The sequence below is a fragment of the Boleophthalmus pectinirostris genome, unplaced genomic scaffold (genome assembly GCF_026225935.1).
Source record: "Boleophthalmus pectinirostris isolate CB_2022bp ecotype Guang Dong unplaced genomic scaffold, ASM2622593v1 HiC_scaffold_23, whole genome shotgun sequence".
In the NCBI taxonomy this organism is placed as follows: domain Eukaryota; kingdom Metazoa; phylum Chordata; class Actinopteri; order Gobiiformes; family Gobiidae; genus Boleophthalmus; species Boleophthalmus pectinirostris.
The window spans coordinates 36,737,629-36,761,991 of NW_026571207.1; the positions used below are offsets into that span (position 1 = coordinate 36,737,629).

General features: G+C 41.9%; 1 protein-coding gene across 1 annotated transcript; it reads right to left on the bottom strand.

The window, feature by feature from the left end:
- Nucleotides 1-1,748: 1,748 nt before the first annotated feature.
- On the bottom strand, nucleotides 1,749-13,026 carry LOC110155804 (lysosomal thioesterase PPT2-like). The gene is made up of 8 exons (XM_020919977.2): nucleotides 12,874-13,026; nucleotides 9,999-10,152; nucleotides 9,214-9,309; nucleotides 6,885-6,992; nucleotides 6,648-6,731; nucleotides 5,568-5,652; nucleotides 4,814-4,868; nucleotides 1,749-4,113 (listed from the first exon to the last, which is right to left on the bottom strand). The coding sequence occupies exons 1-8, from the start codon at nucleotides 13,018-13,020 to the stop codon at nucleotides 3,970-3,972; spliced, it is 873 nt and encodes a 290-aa protein (XP_020775636.1). The 5' UTR covers nucleotides 13,021-13,026; the 3' UTR covers nucleotides 1,749-3,969.
- Between the last annotated feature and the right edge of the window lie 11,337 nt (nucleotides 13,027-24,363).

The window sequence follows — 24,363 nt, forward strand, 5'->3', positions numbered from 1 at the left end:
CCAAAATGAGTTTGACACTCCTGGTTTATACATTTTACAAACTTACAGAAGATTTCAAATATGAAGAAAGATATTTATGGAGGGTAGCGCTGCAAATCCTTGTCCTTCTCTCAGTGAGCTTCATGATGAAGTCCCTGAAATGGTTTTCACCTCACATCTGTGTCAGGAAAAGGGTAAAGGATATTTTTATTCTATCAGTTATTAATATAAGAGTGATTCTGAGTTTATTTTTTGTTTGCTATTTTCCAAATGTGTCATTCATAGTTTTTATGTCAAAGTGTCTCTACACTTTTGACAGCTCGTGTATATTTTACATCTATCCTCTCCATTATCCTTCACCTCTTTCTTCTCACCGCTGCAGAAAGTGCCGCCACAGTAACTCATGAGGTTATATTTGTCTGTGCTGAGTCATCATCTCCACAATATACTTTCAACACTGTGGACTTCTGGGAATTGTATATATTCCAGTTATTTTAGGAAATTCAATCATGGCCGTGCCATCCTCCAACCGTGAAGGACCAGAGGAGGACAGAGGACAAGGACAAGGACAGAGGCTGGACACGAGGTCTCACTCTGTGTGAGGGACTGGACAGGACGTGTCACTCTGGTATGAAGCAGGTATTGGACCCTCCTAGTGCCTCAGTGTAAAGCCCCAGCTCTGCCCCGTCCTCTGACAAACAGATCAGGCTCCACACGTTCGAATGCTCCACACAGGACAGAGAACATGAACTACACCCAGGGTTAAAGAGAACACACCACACACTGACTGGAGCACAGGGTGAAGCTCAACACTGATTCCAGTTCATCTTTTGCATAGACTTTCCTGGAAAAAAAATAATAAATAATACTAATCAAAAGGCGAGGAGAAAATTCAGTTTGTTGACTGGACAAAACTGAAGAAGCAGCTTGGATGAGCTGAGAAACGTCTTCAACCAAACTAACTTTTGTCCAGTCAACAAACTGAATTTTCTCCTCGCTGTGGATTCCACCTGGACGACTGAGGGATTCTTCACACAAAAATAAAATAAATCAAGTTTAAAAGTTCAGGGTTCATCAGCTCTGTGGTGACTTATGACCTCAAGGCCTGTCATCTGTCATTTGATTTCAAATCTGTTTGTGAGACTTTCTGAAGTACTGAGTTCTTCAAACATCAGCTCCACATTTATATTAGATCATTTTACTGTTGTTGCTGTAATAGTTGGGTAATAGTTCACTTCACGTTATGTCACTGAAACTCCACCATGTGAAAACTTATTGGACTCTGTTGCCTCAAAGGGACAGTTTTTTTTAAAAGTACTACAGTCACTTCACCTGCAGATTATCATTACCATTTATATTTTTACTCTTTGTTATTATATTATATTGTAATGTGTGAATAAATCAGGATTAGAATCATCACCAGTAAAAGTTTTATTTGATTTAAATATATTGACTTTGTATCTGGGCAGACACAGTTTATGAAAATGTAAATCTTACATGTGGTTCCTTTAAATGAGACTTTTTTTACACCAACTTGTTCCTGTGAGGAGACAAAAGTCCTGTAGTGGAGTCAGCCCTTATGTTTCCCTGTTTATATGAAGAGTTAAACTGCAAAAAAATAAACTGCCTGAACTGTCTCTGCGTTTTGGATGCAGTTGTGTGTTGGTGATACTCTGTAGGTGGAGAGAATCTGTTTTAGAACTCAGCTCCTTCCTGGATTTTTTTGTATTTCTTCTCAACCTTTTTCCACAAACACACACTACACACACTTAACTGATGCAAAACTGTAATCATTTAATGCCATACTGTGGAAGATTACAGCCCAAGGACTGACATTTCCATGGTAACAAGCATAAGAGACAAGTTTGTGGAGATACAAACTCGCTCATAGTAATAAAGGTTTTCAGTGCAATGAAAATAATCAAAATGTACCACAATATTTTACCACATCAAAACCATCCTCAGAGTTGTGTTTTGTTTCATTCCCACATGTTTGAGTATTTTTACAAGTCCAAAACTCTAAATGCTCTGCTCCACCTTGTGATGCAGGAGTTTCCAAGTCACCAGCTCCTTTTACCTTTAGTTCAGACGAGATTGGCCGTTCCAGGACTGATCCAGATGATTCGACTGAAGGTCTGTGGAGAGTCTGTGTGTCATTCATTCGTAAGAAAACAAAAAAACAGCTATGTTCTTCATGATTTGTCTCCAAAACCAAAATGAAAAGATGGATCAATTTGTTTTTTTTTTTAGTTTTCAATTTTGTGTTTAAATGAATAGAGGAAAAAATGGATAATGACCGTTTCCCATTTACATGACTTAAACTGAGATGCCGGACTGAACCAGGACTAAAACAGGATTAAAACAGGTCTATACCAGGACTAAACCAGGACTAATCCAAAACTAAACCAAGACTAAACCAGGTCTAAACAAGGACTGGACCAGGGCTAAACCAGGTCTAAACCAAGACTAAACCAATACTAAACCAGGACTGAAGCAGGTCTGAACTGGTCTCAGACCTGGTCTGGTCCCGGTCTCAGTCCTGATCACCCGGCAGTCTATGCGGGCGCACCTCTGAGCCCGTCCCGACACTCAGTACTGGTTCAGTACTGGTTCAGTTCTGGTTCAGTCCTGGTTCAGTCCGTATACAGTGCAAAAGTCCGGCTTTGCACTTTAAGTCACAGAAATGAGAAACAGTCGTTATCTGCATTTTCATTTTGGTTTTGGAAACAAATAATGAATTAATGATTTCAGTATTTCTCCAAAATCTCAATTGCTAATGGTGTGTGTGTGTGTATATATATATATATATATATATATATATATATATATATATATATACAGTCCCTGACAAAAGTCTTGTCGCTTATCCATTTTGTAGAAACAAAAGCTTATAACTTGACTTTAAATTAATCGATTGGTTTTAGAAATGTCTCATATGAAGCTAAAACCCTCCCAAATTATGCTCAATAAACTAAAATAAATTTGCTTCACTGAAAAAAGATTGATCATTTAATGAACACCATTCTACAACAACATTCAACAACATTCAAGTTCATACCACAGATGGGGAAAAAAACAAAAAAACAATGGAAACATGAAATAACAGTGTAAATCAAACCTAACAAAGGAAACAGAATGATAGAAACATAGGTGTGTAAGGATATTCAAGTCTCATGAGACGGTATTGTCCCAGTATGAACCTCACGGTCCAATATTGTGATGGTGGGAGGCTCGCGATTAGAGATGTAGCAATATATTTTATGGAGGCTAATATGAGACTTTTTCCTTTTAAAATGCCATGACAAGACTTAATCCAGAGACTTAAAAGTGTTCGAACTGTTATTTCTTCTTGTAGTCTACACTGAAATGGAGCAAAGGATCATGGTCTATGTAGTTCCCTCTGTCTTTTTTTAGCTGCTGTTGCACCATAACTCTTCATTCAAGCAAAGACACTTGTAATTCGATATATTGTGATGGTCCACGATGTTATTGTAAGAACTTTGATGATACGATATTATGATATTTCTGTTATTGTTACATTCCTAATACATAAGCAACTTCATTTGGCTGTTTTTGTTGTCAAACCAATCATTGCAATAACACGAGGAACTGTTCAGGACTTTTACTTGTGTCCAGTTTTATGGAGGAGTTCAGGTCTGTGCACAAATGAACACACGTCCTCTATGTTCAGTCCTCTCAGTGTTCAGCTGTTGCACAGATTTAATTCTTCGATGTTTGAGTCTCAGGTTTTGTGTTTGCAGCTGTTCTTGTCGTAGTCGAGGCTGTAGTCGACCACTGATGAGATTCATTTTTATGTGTGATGAAAACACTGTTCTGCGTTTTACCAGATGTTTTACAGAACATGTTTATTCAAATATTCGGCTAAATGAAAATGTTTTCTGCGACAAAACGATGGCAGGTGTTTTTTTTGCTGAACAGGACGGGTTCTCAAATGTGACAAATCCTGAAATCCAATGTGGCAGCGCTGGTTCAGGTGAGCCACTGCTGGATACAGCTGCTGAACACTGAGTAGTTTTGGTGCCAGTGAACGTGACCCACTCCAGACTGAACACACACAGACACGTCCCCACGAGTGTCCAACGTCTTCAGCCCAAACACGTCACTGCGGTAATACTGCAACACACACACACAGGTGAAGTGTCCCTGTCCAGACACACACTCACACACACACAGACACACACACACACAGGTGAAGAGTCCCTGTCCAGAGACACACACACACAGACACACACACACAGACACACAGGTGAAGAGTCCCTGTCCAGACACACACTCACACACACACAGACACACACAGACACACAGGTGAAGAGTCCCTGTCCAGACACACACAGACACACACACACACACACACACAGACACAGACACACAGACACACACACAGACACACACACACACACACACACACAGGTGAAGTGTCCCTGTCCACACACACACACACTCACACACACACCCCGATGAAGTGTCCCTGTCCACACACACACGCACACAAATACACACACATACGCACATACACACAAATGCGCACACACATACAAAGTAATGCACACACATACAAAGTAATGCACACACATACACATGCACACACACACACACACACGCACTCACATACAAACTAATGTACACACGCACACACATACACATGCACACACACACACACGCACTCACATACCAACTAATGTACACACGCACACACATACACATGCACACACACACGCACACACACACACATACAAACTAATGTACACACGCACACACACACACACACAAAATGCCCACACACATACACACACATGCACACACACACACTTACCTCTCGGTTCCTCATTGTGGACACATTTTCATTAATGTTGTAGAAACCAAACTGACTGAGAATGTAAAGAAAAAGGAAGAGAAGGAGGAAACAGAGAGAGAAAGTAGAAGTTAGTGTTTATGAATTTATTTATAATCCAACATTTATTCATAAGAGGAACTTCTGAACATTTGTTGTTGAATGTTTGTTGTGTTACGGAAACTCTCTACCGTGTTATAAATATCCATCATCAAAAACATGAGCAGGTTTTAGATCATCCATGCATGTTTGAGTCATTTAGTGATCTCTCCCAGGCCCTATCCAAACCCTTCTTAGTCTTCGTTGTTATCTGAGGGAGATCAGAGGAACCGTTGGGCTTTATCTTGCACTTATTCGAGAACACAAGATTTTATTGTTCAAAAAAGACATGCATTTTGATTGTAAGTGAATTTGGAACCTTAACAAAGTAAAAAGTAGTAGTAGCCGAGTGTACTGAAGTATAACGTTTAGGTATCTCCTCTTTACTTTTACTTTTACTTCACTGCATCTGACAGCATGTATCTGCACTTTCTACTCCAGTACATTTTTAAACTGGTACTTTAACTGGAGTGTTTCTTGCTCTTGTATCTGTACTTTTACTCAAATAACCAAATGGAGTAGTTGCTGCAGACTGGTGTGTGTGTGTGTGTGCGTGTGCGTGTGCGTGTGTGTGTGTGTGTAGGTATGTGTGTGTGTGTGTGTGTACTGCTGCTGGAGTGTTCAGGGGAGGACAGACCTGGACTGCCACGGAGTGATGACCCCATCATCTGGACCCCCGACCAGAACCAGCTTCTTTATCTTCATGAAGTTCTCCCTCCAGACTGTCCAAAACACACACTGCTTTAGTCCTGGTTTTAGTCCTGGTTTTAGTCCTGTTTAGTCCTGTTTAGTCCTAGTTTAGTCCTGGTTTAGCCCTGGTTTAGACCTGGTTTAGACCTGCTTTAGTCCTAGTTTAGGTCTGTTTTTGTCCTGGTGTTAGTCCTGTTTAGTCTTGTTTTAGTCCTGGTTTAGTTCTAGTTTAGTCTGGTTTAGGTCTAGTTTTTTTGTCCTGGTTTAGTTATGGTTTTCTCTTGATTTAGCCCTGGTTTACTCCTAGTTTAGTCCTGGTTTTTGTCCTGGTTTAGTCCTAGTTTAGCAGTGGTTTACTTCTGATTTACTCTTGGTTTAAATTTTGTTTAGTCCTGGTTTAGGTCTGTTTTTGTCCTAGTTTAGTCCTGGTTTTAGTCCTGGTTTAATCCTAGTTTAGTCCTGGTTTAGCCCTGGTTTAGACCTGGTTTAGTCCTAGTTTAGGTCTGTTTTTGTCCTGGTGTAGTCCTGGCTTAGTCCTGGTTTAGTCTTGTTTTAGTCCTGGTTTAGTCCTGTTTTAGACCTGCTTTAGTCCTGGTTTTAGTCCTGTTTTAGTCCTAGTTTAGCGCTGGTTTAGTTCTGGTTTACTCTTGGTTTAGACTTTGTTTAGTCCTGGTTTAGGTCTATTTTTGTCCTGGTTTAGTTCTGGTTTAGTCTTAGTTTAGTCCTAGTTTTAGTCCTGGTTTAGTTCTGGTTTTCTCTTGATTTAGCCCTGGTTTACTCCTAGTTTAGTCCTGGTTTAGTCCTAGTTTAGTCCTAGTTTAGTTCTGGTTTAGCCCTGGTTTAGACCTGGTTTAGTCCTAGTTTAGATCTGTTTTTGTCCTGGTTTAGTCCTGGTTTAGTAGTCCTGGTTTAGTCCTGTTTTATTCCTCTTTTAATCCTGGTTTAGTCCTGGTTTAGTCCTTGGTTTAGTCTTGGTTTAGTCCTGGTTTAGTCCTGGTTTAGTCCTGGTTTAGTCCTGGTTTAGTACCGTTTGTATAGTTATGTTGTATCTCTCCGTTGATCCTTGGCAGGAAGTTGTTATATTTCAGGTATTTGTTTCTGTGATGGGGATCTGGAAAAATCCAAGAAATATGATGAAACCTGGATCCATCAGTGCAAGAAAATGTACATGATGATTCAAAGTAACAATGATCGTGTTAGTGATGCTGAGCTCCAGTGTAACAAAGGTCAGAAAAGAGCGTAAATGAGTGTGTTGTGGTCTGACCGTTCCAGTACTGACAGATGGAGAGCTCCTGGCCCAGTCTGCTGTAACACACTTTGTAGATTCTTTTTTTCAGGTATTTGGGGAAAATCTTCTTTAAATAATCTGTGTCTGCAAAACAAAATGAAATCAACACACCTGAATGAGCTCAGAAGGAGAAATCAGTCAACATGTACAACTGACTCAGACAATCAAGTTCTGTGTCACACTTACGTACTCTTACCGTGGTTGTCATGGTTGTGTTTAGCTGCTCTTGTGGCTGACTGGCTGCCACACTGAGCATAAATGTTTTAAGTGTGTTTTAAGCTTAATTTTTTTTATTTTAAACATTTGACGATCATGACTTTTTCTAACTGATTTTCTGCACCAAATATGACAGAAGATGTTCAAGAGGTAATGCCCCGCCTCCTCGTGCTTTCCTGTGTCTGCAGACTTCACCTGGCGCCCCCTGCAGGCTGCTCTGATGCCTGAGCTTCAGGACACAGAGGAGGACTCAGGACTTTTGGCCTGAGGACTCTTACTCTCCTCACTCTGCTTTGACAAAGAGGGCCTTTGTCTCCATTTTTTTCACTTTATTTCATTTACATCTATCAACTAAACAGTTAATGAGACTGTCCCGGGTTTGTTTTATTTTAGTCTTTGTTTAGTTAAATTGATCACCATTCACACAGTTACTTTAAATTCATTTTATTTGGTTATATCTATTAATTTGCTTAACTTACCACCTTTACCTGTGACTCCACATGGTCTGGAGACAAAAGAGGGGGCGTGTCTTTCAGCAGCCATATTTATAGGCTCAGGGGGAGGTGTTGGCCCAGATCATGTGGAGGGAAGCCTCAGATTCGGTTCTTTTTGTTTAATCAAATTGGTTTGTAGGATTTTGGTTTCAGTGGTTCTAGTTTATTTGGGACACTGTTTAGTTTAAAGGGGGATTTAGGCCTTACATAAGAATCATATGTAGCACACCAGGAAAACAGGGAAGTTACAATAATCTAACCTGTGAGTTGGTGCAAACCCAGGGGGAGGGACTTCCTCTCTGGGCGTTATAAAAGTGGAAGCCATGTAATCAGTGGGGGGATCACCATCAGTGCAGCCAGGTGTCTGTGGGTTATTTTCTTTTGTTGCGTTACTTTCTGTTGCTTTTGTTTTAGTTAAGCACAGTTTGGTGAAGGTACATTTTTTTTCACTTGACTCTTACTTCGACCACTTGGGCCAGCTTCCCCACACACTGCACAGCAAAAACTGGAGGGTTAAAATTTAAGGGAAAATATTTCAGTTGTTTTTAACACAAAAAGTGTTGTTTTAACTATTTGGAAGTTAAATGGGGGATGGAGTTGGGATTATTTGTCAGAGTTGATATGGTTGAAGTTAATTCAACTTCCCTTAATGTTAATTTGGCTTTTCCCAAATGAAACAGAAAATGCACATGTTTCAAGTTCATGTGGAGGCGCAAATGCAAAGAACAGGAACCAAAAGTGAAAAAAAATTCACAGCACTCAGATGGCCAATGTCTAAAAGCTTTTTTTCAGTGGTCCAAAGCAAAAAATATATACATTTTTATTTATTTATTATTATTATTATTATTATTATTATTATTATTATTATTTATTTTATTTTATTTTTTTCAGAAACATCATTTAAAAAAATTAAAAAGCTTTTGGACATCGGCCATCTGAGTGTGCTGTGCATTTTTTTTGCTTTCATTTGGCTCCTCCCACCCACCACTTCAAATTCTCCTGAGAGAAGACCAGTTTGAACCACTTTTCTACATAATTTCACCTTTAATAAACTCAAATAAAGTGTAAAAATCAAACACCTCCGTGTGTTGTTTCACTAAATCAGGACAACACGAATAAAACAATAAAAGTGTTATCCGTTTACTCTCAAAACGTTAATATAACTCTTGATTTCGGGGTTAAACAGGAACTTTGGAACTATTTCCAGTGTTACTGAACATTCCCAAAAATGTTAAATTAACTCTAGAGTAGATTGGACTCATAAACCCTGAGAAAATGTTAAAATTGATTCTGTGTGAGTCAATTTTAACACTCCACTTTTGCTGAGTGGATGTGAAGACTCCTCAGGGACAGATGGAGTGACATGGACTGATTGACTAATTGGTAATCAAACAGGTAAATGCACTGTACTGTATTTTTTACATGGAGGGATATCAGTCTGGTCCCCACTCCCTGTCACGCCTCGAGTCTGACCAAAGAAGGAGCTCACTGGTCACCATAATTTACAAACAAAAAGACATTTCTCTCCTCAGATGAACAGAGTTTAGAGCTTCGTTGATTCTGCAGAGATCCTGCTTCTGTGTGATCAGACTGACCTCCGTACTGTCCAGCCAGAGGAGCCGACAGAGAGATGAACGAGTGGACGTTATGACTGGGCATCACAGACAGCAGCGCTCTGCAGATCACCCCACCTACAACAGGAGAGACACGACAGACACGAGGCACTTAAGACCTGGGTTAGACCTGGTTAGACCTGGTTTAAACCTGGGTTAGACCTGGGTTAGACCTGGTTAGACCTGGTTTAGACCTGGGTTAGACCTGGGTTAGACCTGGGTTAGACCTGGTTTAGAACCTGGGTTAGACCTGGGTTAGACCTGGGTTAGACCTGGTTAGACCTGGTTTAGACCTGGTTAGACCTGGTTAGACCTGGGTTAGACCTCTGGTTTAGACCTGGTTTAGACCTGGTTAGACCTGGGTTAGACCTGGTTAGACCTGGTTAGACCTGGTTTAGACCTGGTTTAGACCTGGGTTAGACCTGGTTAGACCTGGTTAGACCTGGTTAGACCTGGTTTAGACCTGGTTAGACCTGGTTAGACCTGGTTAGACCTGGTTAGACCTGGTTAGACCTGGTTAGACCTGGTTAGACCTGGGTTAGAGTATATTTGTGAAGCAGATGTTGTTTCAGTGTGTGCGGGACGACAAGGTTCAGCTCCAAAGCAGAAGTCGACTCAAACCAAACCTGAGAATGTCGCCTCTGTTCTCACTTCTGTTTTCTGTGAGACAAACGCACCACCCAGGTTCAAACCAGGTTTATTTATGTTCCTGTTTTTGGTCAGCTGGTTTGATCCTAGTTCAGTCTTGGTTTAGTTCTGGTTTGTACCTTGAGAGAAGCAGAGCAGATGGGCCCCCTCTTCGGCCTGCTTCAGTAAGGGTTCCAGTTTCGATCTGAAGACTTTGACTTGAGTCCACAAAGGCCAAACACTGAGGACATCAGGGTACAGGTCTGGAATGGTGACCTGTGTGCCGGGGTGGACCTGACCGTAAACACACAACAGGGTTTCATAGTGTCAAGAACACACTGCTGTTACACAGTTAGAACACTTGTGTGAGGGATCTGATCTTCCTGGTTTCTCTGTGGACTTGACCTCAGACTCTGGAGACTGTTTCTATCAATATAAGGAAAAGAAATGTGATTCTTTTCTGTTGCTCATTCTGATGATTTAAATGTACCATCAAGAGTCGTAAGACCTTACTCAAACTATCAATGTGATGATACAGTGTGTACAGTGTGTGACTTCTCGCCAATGTGCATATTGATACGAGCTGCTGTATGAACAGTGTTGGGAAGGTTCCTTTTAAAATGTATTCCCCTACTGATTACAGATTACATACCCCAAAATGTAGTCTGTAATGTAATCCTTTAAGTTACTTAAAGTGAGTAATGTAATCTGAATACTTTGGATTACTTGATTTGCTGTAGAGAAGCAAAGACCAGACTTTATTTAACCAGATTAAAAATAGTATTGATGGAAAAGGAGGAGACATGGTCCACACAGTGTGATTTAGTCCTGTTAAATCCTGTTTTAGTCCTGGTTTAGACCTGGTTTAGATCTAGTTTAGACCTGTTTTAGTTTCCGGCAATGAGTGGAATTACCGAAAAAAAAAGAAAAAAAAAAAAAAAAAAAAAGGGGGGGATTTAGCCCAAAATGTGAAAACAGGAAAATACTGCTGTGTAATCCATTTATTTCAACAAAGTAACTGTAATCTAATTACCACTCACTGAAACAGTAACTGTAACTGAATACAGTTACTCATAATTTGTACTCTGATTACGTAACTCCGGTACATGTAATCTGTTACTCCCCAACACTGTGTATAGTGTTTTTGAATAATGTAATTTATTTGAAAAAGTATCCTCTGAATACCTGCTGACTCCAGTGTCTGCTGAGCTGAAAAATGCATTTACAAAAAAAAAAAAAAACAAAAAAAAACATCTAAACCATTTTAGTAACTTTTAAAGATGCATTTTAGATCATTATTTCCCAAACTTTTTTTTTTTTTTTTTTCTGGGGACCCATAATTTAAAAGTCACAAACCTTCACGACCCAAGTCAAAGTGGATTTGATCATTATTGAACATTCATGAGGATATTTTATTGTTGACTATGTGATCGTGTCTCTGAACAATTAGTATTACTCAAGTTTTAAACAAACAACACTTACTGAAGCAGCAATAAAAGGATCCATAAGTCGCCTATTTTGACATTAAATGTAGAACATTTCTTTTTCTTTTCAATATTCAATTAGACCAGCAATATTGAAACAAAACAGTCAATAAAATAATTACAAAAAGATTAGAAATGATAGAAAACAGGTCTTAACATTTCAACCTACATGCAGATCATGACAAGGCGACTCCAAAAAAAAAAAAATCTCTTGCGACCGACCTGAGGATCACGACCCAGTCTTTGGGAAACAATGTTTTAGAGCAGGCATGTTCAAACTACGGCCTGTGGGCCAAATGCGGCCCTCAGACAAATTTTTCTTGGCCCTCAGGCTTACAGGGGAATTGGCCCAAATTACCTTGCATCAATAAAAAATTTACTTTTTATTGCAAGTTTTTTTTTTTTTAAATCTACCTTGATAAAGTGAATATTTAATATTTAGTGTGTGATTTTGAGGATCTTAGCATGAATAAAGACTGATGAATCATTCTAACGTGTTAAACATGCACATATTTCAGTTATTCACTGTATTGAGCATCCAGTCTACGGCCCTCGATCAGTCCTCTGCTTCGTCTGTGTTTAGATCTGTGGACCCTTGATGAAAAAAGTTTGGACACCCCTGTCTTAAGCCATCGTTTCAGATTAGTTTTAAATGTTCTGAATGTGGTGGAGTCTCTTATTACAGCTGGGAAGTTGTTCCAAGTTTCTGTTTCCTTGACTGATCACACCTGCTGACTGAAAGTTGTGTGTCTATAAGGTCTCATACAGTGGTCTCTGGTAGAGGCTCTTGTTCCCCGACCACTAGTGCTGGACCCTAACCCTAACTCACCCTGAGGTGTTGAGCAACTCCATTTCAGACCTTGTATACTGAGCAGGCGAGTCTACATTTTTGAAAATTTCCCAAAGTGTTAAAATAACACTTTCTGTGTTAAAAACAACTCTGAAATATTTTACCCTGAAATTTTAACCCTTCAGTTTTTGCTGTGTAGGAATCTAACAATAACGTAAATATTGTGACATAGTATGGTGAAAAGTTTCACAAAATCCTTTGCATAAATCCCTTGTTTTATAGTAGAAAAGTTAATAAACATAGGAAACTACATATCCCATGATTCATTTCAGTGCAGACAACTTGAAGACATATGTTTTTTACTCGAATTCTTAGGGTTATGACGCACCAGAATCTTGTGAAGGTATTTTAAAAGTAAATAAAATATTGCAATAAATACCGTACGTTGAGATACATATCGTGAAAATATTGTATCTAGAGATTTGGATATTGTTACATCCATTTTGTCTACATCTCCAGGTCTCAAATGATCCAAATGATTCTAGTAAAAGTGCAGGAGTTTGAAAACACAGTGGAGCACATTGCATGACATCACAAGGTGGAACAGTGTTTTCCATTTGAGAGGAAAACCTCATCTTAAATCTGCAGGGTTTTTGTGTTAAATGTGTGTGAAAGAAACAAAACACAACTTAGAACAGATCAGAACATGATGTAACACGGGCCCTTTAATGGTTGTCTTACCTTCTGGATAAAGTTGGTGAGTGTTTTGAATTGTTTTGGCCCATCGAAGAGTCCGTGCACGATGAAGACGGGTCTGTAGGCCTCAGAGCTGCGAGACGAGCAGAGGAGCAGCACAAACGGCAGTGAGCGCACCGTGAAGTGAGCCATGTTTGCGAGAGCCGCACTCTGTCTCACCCAATCTGCTGCTCCAAATATATTTAGTACAACTTCCTCAAAACAAGCAACACTGAAACGCCTAGAGAACTCATATAAACCTATTATTACATCTGTCACATTTATACAGTAGTAAGACTTAGAAATAGAAGCATTTCAGTGTAGAATTAAGATCAATCAAAGAGGCACCCTGTGATTTTGTCCCTATAGAAACTGTTGCAAAATATTCCACAGTATGGCATTAAACATATAGGCCCAGTCAAGCAGAAGTAAACAACAAGGCCAAAAATTCAAGTTAATGCATCTGATATAAAAATGTATTGAACAGATACATATGTACTCTAGTTTATGAAACTGTTGACCTTTTTTCTGTACCATTTTTGGTTCTAAAGTTCCACATGTTTTAAACAGACCATGTATGAAACATGGAACAAAAATTATTTCCCAGATTTCAAAGACCTGCAAATCATGTCAATAAATGGATGTATTTCATCATATCTTGTGTTATTCCATCTTTGAACTGTTGATGAAGGTACAGGATTTTTCCAAAAAAAATGTATTTAAAATGATAAAAATTTGCTTGGAAGGACTGACATATTTTATAGAAATAGTTTCCTTTCATTTTGAAGTAATATTAAAGTATTCAGAAGAAAAAAGCGACAAATGATGTAAAATCCTGCACCTTCTACTTGTTTGCACAATTTTCCCTCTGTTACTTTTCCCTCCGTTACCATGACCTTTCTTCATAAAAATTTCATGAGTCAAAAAGTAAGAGGTTTTTCAACCTAATCTTGTACCATATGGTTGAAAACTATATGAAGCAAATATTCAAACCAGTTTGTTAAGGATATGTAAGTGAGAACCAAGAGTTATCACTGTTTGGATTTATTGCCCAAAAAGTGCTGCATATTTCATTCCCTCCGTTACCGACATGTTTTTTTTTTTTTTTGTTTTTTTTTTGTCAACAACTTGAAAGAATATCACAGGTTTAACTTGACCCTGTTGGAGTGTAACTCTTTCCTACATTCTGATACTTTACTTATTTCAATAGTCCCTCTAGTTTCTGAATAAGAGACATTTGAATGTGAAAAATCTGACCCTGTTTCCCTCCGTTACCACTTGACCAGACCCATATCTGTCATTTGTTCAGTTGCAGGTGGCTGAGTTAGTCCAGAGTTTAACATAGTTTCTGTGTAAATCGTAAATCATGTACAATCCTCATAAAAGATGATGTTATTGCAGAGACAGTAGATCCAGGAGACTCTGTCACAACAACGAACAAAACACAAAAAGTAAGAAATGTGAGTTTTGTTTGAGTCTTTTTGTACGGTGGCTGGCAACTGCAAAACTATTTAACATTTCATAACAAACATTAAGAAGTTTGAAAAACAAATTACATTTAAAATACACCTTTACATCTTGAAAACAATTTTACTTTTCATAAAACACATTTGCAAATGTGCGAACAAATTTACAAAACATGACACTTGAACAAGCGCCGAGACAAATTTGCAAAAACACAAATACAAACCCCCGAAACACATTTTTTTCACAGTGGCTGGGAGTGCCTAGTCTAATTCATCAGCCTGACCTCGCAGCTGGAGAAGTCACTCGCTCGATGGTAGGCAGGTACTTTTTTTATTTAACCAATCGCTGCTATTTGGTCGTGACTTATGTAATGCTCCGCTAACTGGTTTATTAAGCTTTTCCCAAATCCTTTAGGAAGAAGGACAACAACATCTTTCCTCTTGAAGCCTGTATCAAGTAGTGGTTTGAATATTGATTAATGAAGTTACATATTGAGTTGAAGCTTAAACACTGAAATCTTATATGTGTTGAACACTGTTGGGCAAGTGACTTTAAAACTGTAATGTGTTATTTATGACTTGTTTCTGTCATTTCAAAGTCATCAGTTACATTACAATATTACTGTATTTAAAATGTAAAACATTACATGACTATTGCAGCACTTTAAGTGACTCTCACCAAAATAACTGCGAAAATGCTGAACTTTTGCACCGTATATGGACTGAACCAGGACTAAGCCAGGTCTAAACCAGAGCTGAACCAGGACTAAACCAGAACTGAACCAGGACTAAAACAGGACTCACTGTTGGGACGGGATTGAAGGTGACGCAGGAGAAAGGAGCGGCTCTGCTCTGCACCTCACGGAGGTAAGAGCGGCTGTCACCCGATTTTTACAGACACTCTGCTGCTCGGTCCTGATTTCAGCAACTATTTGCAGGGACCCGACCTGGTGCAAGACTCTGCTACAGCGCGTAACTTCTACCTTCTTCAGCGTGTCCAGAAGGTGGTTAGATCTTCCTCTGCCTTTTAAGTGCGACCGCAGGAGTCTTTGTCGGTGCAGAATGTTTCGTCGACATTGTGGGTTTTGTCGAGGAGAAAACTTACAAACATACAACACTTCAGAATCACACTGATACAGATCCAACATTTATTTAAATTTGGCAGCTGAACACATTCTGTACTGTACAGGAGCAGGAGTCCCTTAGCCAATCAGGACGCAGCGGGAGGAACACAATACATGTTCATACACTGTAAAAACAAAAGGCATGCAAAACTGCACTAAAAAAATCCACAAAAATGCGAAAAGCGAACCGAGATAAAGCGAGGGACGACTGTAAACCAGATCTAAACCAGAAGTGACCCAGGTCTAAACCAGGTCTAAACAGTGTGGAGTTCTGTGTCGGTCCTTTCGCCCGCGGTTACCTGACGGTCTACACAGGCGCGTCTCTGGCGTTTCACCGCGGCTGATATTGCCGTGATTTTAGCAAATTTGTATGAAGAAAAACCCACCTCTTCCATCCAGGTTAAAAAAGGATTGTAACATGTGTTACTCACATTTGTACCGAGTAAAATATTAAAAAAAAATTCCCCTGTAATGCCACATTACTGTGTTACAGCAAAAAGCAACACATTACAGTAATTCCTTACTTTTATAACACGTTACTCCCAACACTGATGTTGAAAGGTATTATTGTGTGTCCTACATAATGGGTAACCTATGTGCTTTTAAGGAAATTCCTTTGCAGAACTGGGACTGTGGAGATCACCTGGGCTGGCGCATCTAAACAGACTTGGTGGTGATTTACAATGGTTTGGTGGGGGTTGTCACTTCCTCCAAAGAAAGAAAGAAAGAAAGAAAAATGCTTCAAGGACGATTCAAGGCGTTACCTGTTCAACATATCATTTACAGATTCATACTGTTGTTTATATGTCTGGGTTGAGGGAAACTCAGGCGTTCAGATCACCTGATGTAAGTCCTGTGTAGATGTAGACCATCAGGGACAGTGATTTGACCCAGAGCTCTGTATTAGAATTGTATTGAATAGGGAATCAATTCTTTTCACTTTTAATCAATCGATTCCAGTTGTGATTTTTGGAGAACATGCCTAACACCCTTGATAAAATTCACATTACATTCATTAACATTCTCTTTGTTTCGGCTTTAAATCCTCTAACTGAGGAATCGTTGCCAACACAGAATGTCTTCACTGATTGGCTGGTGCCCGACCTCACACTTCCGAGGTTCTTGTAAACTGTCTAGTGTATTCCAATTTCTGACCTAGTTGCTGGAGAGAAATGAAACTGAGCCGAGGCACTAGGTCGTGCCAGCCTGGCTAGGAATGTCACTTCTGGTTTATACTTTTCTGTGGCAAAATATCTGTGGAAATGTCTCGCTTATTCTCCAGCAGCTTCATAAATCTGCACCATCACCAAATCTTCAACCAACAAGCTCCACAAAGGATAAACATTCTTCATGAACAATTTATCCACAACTATCAAGAGAAGAAAGATGAAAACGTAAAAGCGAACACTGACGACACGTTAGAGAACTTCTCCAGAGCAAAACTAATGTTGCGGTCGTTTATCATTTCCACTTTTTAGGACGTTCCCTTTCCGTCAAGAACTTGTTTCGAGGGTTTGTATTTGAGTTTTTGTAAATCTGTCTTGGCGCTTGTACATGTTTTGTGTTTTGTGAATTTGTTTGGTCATTTTCAAATGTGTTTTATGAAAAGTAAATTAGTTTTTATTTTAACTGTAATTTAGTTTTCAAACTTGTTAATGTGTGTTGTGAAATGTAAAAGTGTTTTGCACTTGCCAGCCACCGTATTTTTGAGAGCGCTGGTGCTACAGTTAAGAGGAAGTGACTTGAAATGTAACAAAATGATCTGTGGTTAATGTTCGTATAAGCTGCTGAATATTGTCTGAGAATATAAAGCGCTGAAGTCTTGCACGTGTGTTGCTTGACCTTTTACAACATTAAATTATTGCACACATTGTACGCATTTGGCATGAACAAGCATTATTTGTTTATGAAAAATGTCAAAATGTACATGAAAAAGTGAGTTTTATGGTCATTGTATTGTGAAGTAAAGGTGCTGTAAGAGATTTTTGATCAATTTCATGTAAAAAATACTCAGTAAACACATTTTTAATGACATTTTAAAAGTATTGTTAAAAAGGTATTTTTTTGACTTCAACAGATTGTTCAGTCCATAGAAGCGCCACCAAAGCAAAATCCTGATCCCTCGCTCAAGCTCGGTTTTGAATTTAAAAAGTCAATGCCAAAGTGAAAGGCACCAACGGTTCACCAAGAAACACCTTCCACTGCAAAGAGACCAAGACGTGATGTTGCTGTAAAACCACAAGAACAAGAAAGTGCAGCTCAGTCTGTTTGTCTTCTGCTCCTCTCACTTAACAAACAAGATTTTGTTTTGTTGGTGCTCCACATAGAAAATGTTCGCTGCAAACTCAGGATGATTTAGGCAGTGAAAATGTTCCTTTTTCATCCTTCCTGTGGATCAATCCAATCAATCCATCTCCTTTGCCTTTCACTATTTTTCAATTCCGTTGGGAAGGAAAACAGTTTGAACAGAGGATTGCAGTCACGCACATCTGATTCCTTTTTACATTTATGGAGTTTGCAAACTTCCAAAGCCCGTTTTCCGCTGTTAGGATCCAACAACCACACAATTACGATGTCCGAATCTAAAATGTCACAATATCAGAACCAGAAACAAAAACGATGTGATTCAAAAGACTAGAAAAGATCGACTTTGTCAATAGACACATCCCACTGGGAAAACAAACACTCACTTTTTCAGAAAATCCTTCCCAGTATGCATTGCACGATGACCGGAAGTCCGAAATTCGTGAGGTGTGTATTCTTTCAGAAAATACTGACAACTCATCAGAAATATACAGAGTACCAGATGTAAAGCTTCAAAGTAGGTGATGTTTTGACCGGTTGTTGAAACGGGTTAAGTTTGAGTAAAAGAGGAGCATCTGTAGCACGATTTTTCCTGGCCTAGTTTGCGCTGGGTTCATTCCAAACCTGTGAAGTGTCTCATCTCCTGCAGCTCTTAAGACTGTGCACAGGAGTCAGAGTCAGACCACCTCTCACTTTAAGCCCCTCTGACAGAATAAGCAGCTTAATGCCACACGCGCAGCTATCTGCCCCACCACCAGGACCTGCACCACCACCACCAGGACCTGCTCTGAAGGTGAGCTGCGGGCACTCATCTGCTTTATGCTCCCGGAGACTGGCACGGCCCACCTTCACAACCCACACAGATACTCCGAGACACTAAAGAGGGACACTGTGCACGATCTTAGTTCCCTCGTCAAAAACATGCCTGAAGAGCTTTAGGTGTATGAGTAATGTAGCGATCTGTCCCGTCCGTATTCAGAGACGTTGTGATGGTGCTCTGAATGTTGTTGTTTTTGGCAAATATGGGATTTTCAGAATAATAAAATGTAACGTGGTGATCTAAATATGTTGTGTTAGCAGTGAATACCCCACAGAAGTGTAATGCCCCCGAGTCCTCCCCCCACACACATGTCCTGCCCCTACAGCCGGGTCCTCGGGCCAAGTGTGTCACCACAAATTCACTTTCAGCGCACAATACAGCCATTGTCCACCGCTGTCTGTGTGAGCGGCCCCTGAAGGCTCCGTGAGTGTGTGTGTGTCTGTGTGTGTGTGTGTGTGTGTGTGTGTGTGTGTGTGTGTGTGTGTGTGTGTGTGTGTGTGTGTGTGTGTGTGTGTGTGTGTGTGTGTGTGTGTGTGTGTGTGTGTGTGTGTCACGCAGGACAAAGGCCTCAGTGGCACATGCTTAATTGCTTGATGAATGTCTGTGTGGGAATCAGAGTTAATGTTATGTTGAGGACAATGGGGCTGGGCACAGGGCCTGTGAAGCAGACGGTCAACAGGCGGACACACGCACCAGCCAACTGCCCCGACGCGGGTACTCACCACAGCATGGTACTCACACGCACCGGCCTACTGCCCCGACGCGGGTACTCACCACAGCATGGTACTCACAAGCACCGGCCAACTGCCCCGACGCGGGTACTCACCACAGCATGGTACTCACAAGCACCGGCCTACTGCCCCGACGCGGGTACTCACCACAGCATGGTACTCACACGCACCGGCCAACTGCCCCGACGCGGGTACTCACCACAGCATGGTACTCACAAGCACCGGCCAACTGCCCCGACGCGGGTACTCACCACAGCATGGTACTCACAAGCACCGGCCAACTGCCCCGACGCGGGTACTCACCACAGCATGGTACTCACAAGCACCGGCCTACTGCCCCGACGCGGGTACTCACCACAGCATGGTACTCACACGCACCAGCCCACTGCCCCGACAGAAGTACTTACCACAGCATGGTACTCACCACAGCATGTTAATCACCACAGCATGGTACTTACCACAGCATGGTACTCACCACAGCATGGTCTTCACACATATTAGCCGATTGCCCTGATACGGGTACTCACCACAGCATGGTACTCACATGGACCAGCCAACCACCCCAACATGGGTACTCACCACAGCACGGTACTCACACGCACCGGCCAACTGCCTTGACACAGGTACTCACTACAGCACGGTACTCACACACACCGGCCAACTGCCTTGACACAGGTACTCACACGCACCAGCCAACTGCCCGACACGGGTACTCACTACAGCATGGTACTCACCCGGACCAGCCAACTGCCCCGACATGAGTACTCACCACGGCATGGTACTCACATGCACCAGCCCACTGCCCCGACAGAAGTACTTACCACAGCATGGTACTCACACATATCAGCCCATTGCCCTGATACGGGTACTCGCCACAGCATGGTACTCACATGCACCAGCAACTGCCCCGACACAGGTAAAGTGTGTATATGTAAGAGGTAGAGATAATAATTAGGTACTAAATGGTGTTATATTATTTTATATATAAGTTGGTTGTAAAACGTGCCCAGATACAGATATTTTGCACTAAAAGTCACACTTTTTTTCATGGTTTGGGTGTTTCCTGCCACTTATCCTCCAGTGTGACTTATATATTAAAATGTTCACAGTGAAGCAGTGAGAGGTTCTAGTCTTGTGTGTGAGTATCTGCTGCTCCTGTTCCTCCTGTACCACTGTCACTTCACTCTACTGCACATGTCTCCTGCAGAAAGAGCCTCTGTCCTGTCTGTATCATGTCAGTCGAAACAAACTTACAAAGACTGAGAAGTCTGAACACAAATGCCCCCAAAAAGAAAATCATATTTTGAAGATTACAAGTTGCAAGTCGTGAAATCTACAGCGGGAAACAGTAATCGACAACCCAAACTTCTTCATTACGCATTTTTGGCTGGTGTGACTAAGGCTGCGTTCAGACTGCAGCCTGAAGTGACCCAAATCCGATTTTTTGGCCCCTATGTGACCTGTATCTGATCTTTTAATGACAGTCTGAACCACACAGATTTTTTCAAATGTGACCCAGGACACTTGGATATGTGCTCCTAAAACTGATACATATCTGATCTTTTGACATGTGACTTCAGTGTGAACGGCCAAAGTGCATTCATCTTCTCTTGGCTCCGTCTCCACATCCACACGTTCCTTTCAACAGACGCCCCACAAAACACCACGACCAAAAACCTCGTCCTTCTCCTTCTCAATCTCCTCCTTAAAACAAGTAAGTTGTTCATGTTCTGGCTCCGGTACGAGAGGAACTTTAAAATCTCCAGGTGCTCAATGCTGCGTCCATGTTTGGACAACTTCTGTAAACACAGAGCACGCTCGCTGTGGTTGACGTCGTCGTGTCTCCAGTGTCACATGTGGGACACTTTCGGGCCGTTTAATGTTCACACTGGAGACACATACAAGTCACATTTAATTGGAAATGTAAACGACCTCACAAAAACATCAGATTTCACAACAAAATCGGATTTGAACGTTAAGCCCTGCAGTCTGAATGTAGTCTAATACTCCAGAGCGACTTGTAGTCCGAAAAACACAGTACTTTTAAGAAGCAACCATTTCAACATTTTCATAGTGGATGGTGTTCCCTGAAGCTGTACTTTTGCTTCATCTGAAATCAGAGATGAGCTCCTTGGTTTTAGTCATTGAGCGCTCTGCCGTGCTCAGTTTCAGCTCCACTCAGAAGTGACAGTAGGACAGTGTCTTCAGAAAATGTGACCTGAAAGACACACCTCAACATGTTATAGCCCCGTGCACATGTGTCGGGTCCTTGGGCCTGCACACTGGGACTCCGACGGATCTGTGCTTGTACGTGACCCATTTTGTAAACCAACTCGTCTAAAGTTGAGTTTTTCCTCCTGCGCTCGTCCTGATCTCGACGCTCACATCAGGAGCAGCCTCGTGTCGTGTGCTGTTGGATTCATTTGCACATGAAAAGCCTCCAATAAAATAGGTTTCATTTAAAAACACAAAAGTGGCACAATAATATTTACATTAGCATATGAGTGCGAGCGGGCCTTCCCCCAGGACGCACTGACAGCAGCTGACGACGGAGCCGTGTGTGCGCTTCTGCGGGTGCCATTGTGTGTTTATGGGTGGGCATGGTTGTGTGTGTCTGTGCGTGTGTGTGTGTGCGCGGTTTTGCAGTTGTGTGTGCGTTCTGGGTGGATGCAGTTGTGTGTGTGTTTCTGGGAGGACATGGTTGTGTGTGTGTGGTTGTGTGTGTGTGGTTTTGCGGTTGTGTGTGTGCGGTTGTGTGTTTCTGGGTTGTGTGTGTGCGTTCCAGGCGGGTGCAGTTGTGTGTGTGTTTCTGGTTTTTGCGTGTGTGGTTTTGTGTTTGCGTTTCAGGCAGGTGCGGTTGTGTGTTGTGTGTGTTTCTGGGTTGTGTGTGTGTGCTTTTGCAGTTGTGTGGTTGTGTGTGTGCGTGTATGCTTTTGTGGTTGTGTGGTTGTGTATGGTTGTGTGGTTGTGTGTGTTTGGGGCTCGAGGGTGGGGTTGTGTATGTTTCTGGGTTGTACATGTGTGCTTTTGTAGTTGTGTGGTTGTGTTTCATACTAGGCAATGTGGGTGAAGTGTCTTGCCTAAGGACACAATGATTGAATTGGTTGTATTTTAATTGACCTTGACTATCAACTGTTTATGGACCTGGAGCATGTTTTTGGTTGATGGAGGAAGCTGGAGCCCAGAGGAAACTCATCCAGACACAGGGAGAAACATGTAAACTCCACACAGAAAGGCCCGGGTGACCCGGGGGTTGACCCCAGCACCTTCTTGCGGTGAGGCATGAGTGCTAGCCACTCAGCCACCGTGGTTGTGTGTGGTTGTGTGTGTCCAGACCTCGAGGGTGGGGGTTGTGTGTGTTTCTGGGTTGTGCATGTGTGGTTGTGTGTGGTTGTGTGTTGTGTGTGTTTGGGGCTCGGGGATGGGGGTGTGTGTTTCTGGGTTGTGTGTTGTGCGTGTGTGGTTGTGTGTGGTTGTGCGCGTGTGGTTGTGTGTTGTGCATGTGTGGTTGTGTGTGTTTGGAGGTGAGGGTGGTGTGGTCGTGTGTGGTTGTGTGTGGTTGTGCATGTGTGGTTGTGTGTTGTGCGTGTGTGGTTGTGTGTGTTGTGTGTGTTCGGAGGTGGGTGTGGTGTGGTTGTGTGTGTTGTGTGTTGTGTGTGTGTGTGTGTGTTGTGTGTGTGTGTGTGTGTGTGTGTGTGTGCGTGTGTGGTTGTGTGTTGTGCATGTGTGGTTGTGCGTGTGTGGTTGTGTGTTGTGTGTGTGTGGTTGTGTGTGTGTGTTGTGTGTGGTTGTGTGTGTGTGTGTGTGTGTGTGTGTGTGTGTGGTGTGTGTGTGTGTGTGTTGTGTGTGTGTGTGTGTGTGTGTTGTGTGTGTTGTGTGTGTGTGTGTGTGTTGTGTGTGTGTGTGTGTGTGTGTGTGTGTTGTGTGTTGTGTGTTGTGTGTTGTGTGTGTGTGTTGTGTGTGGTTGTGTGTTGTGTGTGTGTGTGTGTGTGTGTGTGTGTGTGGTTGTGTGTGTGTGTGTGTGTGCGTGTTGTGTGTGTGTGTGTGTGTGTGTGTTGTGTGTGTTGTGCGTGGTTGTGCGTGTGTGGTTGTGTGTGTGTGTTGTGTGTGTTGTGTGTGTGTTGGTTGTGTGTGTGTGTGTGTGGTGTGTGTGTGTTGTGTGTTGTGTGTGCGTGTGTGGTTGTGTGTTGTGTGTGTGTGTGTGTGTGTGTTGTGGTGTGCGTGTGTGGTTGTGTGTTGTGTGTGTGTGTGTGTGTGTTGTGTGTGTGGAGTGGGGTGTGTGTGCTTGTGTGTTGTGTGTGGTTGTGTGTGGTTGTGCGTGTGTGTGTGTTGTGTGTGTGTTGTGTGTGTGTGGTTGTGTGTGTTGTGCGTGTGTGTGTGTTGTGTTGTGTGTGTGTGGTGTGTGTGTTGTGTGTGTTCGGAGTGTGTGGGTGGTGTGGTTGTGTGTGGTTGTGTGTTGTGTGTGTGTTGTGTGTTGTGTGTGTGTGTGGTTGTGTGTGTTGTGTGCGTTCGGGTGTGGGTGTGTGTTGTGTGTGGTTGTGTGTGTTGTGTGTGTTCGGAGGTGTGGTGTGGTGTGTGTGGTGTGTGTTGTGTGTGGTTGTGTGTTGTTGTGTGTTGTGGTTGTGTGTGTTGTGTGCGTTCGTGTGTGTGGGTGTGTGTGGTTGTGTGTGGTTGTGTGGTGTGTGTGTGTGTTGTGTGTGTGTGTGTGTGTGTGTTGTGTGTGTGTGTGTGTGTGTGTGTGTGTGTGTGTGTGTGTGTGTGTGTGTTGTGTGTGTGTTGTGTGTGTTGTGTGCGTTCGGGGTGGGGGTGGTGTGGTTGTGTGTGGTTGTGCGTGTGTGGTTTGTGTGTTGTGTGTGTTGTGTGTTGTGTGTGTGTGTGTGTGTGTGTGTGTGTGTGTGTGTGTGTGTGTGTGTGTGTGTGTGTGTGTGTGTGTGTGTGTGTGTGTTGTGTGTGTGTGTGTGTGTGTGTGTGTGGTGTGGGTGGTGTGGTTGTGTGTGGTTGTGTGTTGTGTGGTGTGTGTTGTGTGTGTGTGGTGTGTGTGTTGTGCGTGT

Excerpts from the sequence above, each read along its gene's own strand:
- LOC110155804 (XM_020919977.2), bottom strand. The coding sequence starts at position 13,020 with ATGGCTCACTTCACGGTGCGCTCACTGCCGTTTGTGCTGCTCCTCTGC. Across the intron at positions 9,310-9,998 it reads TCTGCTCTGCTTCTCTCAAG|GTGGGGTGATCTGCAGAGCG; the intron begins GTACAAACCAGA and ends CTCCTGTTGTAG. Across the intron at positions 6,732-6,884 it reads CATCTGTCAGTACTGGAACG|ATCCCCATCACAGAAACAAA; the intron begins GTCAGACCACAA and ends GGATTTTTCCAG.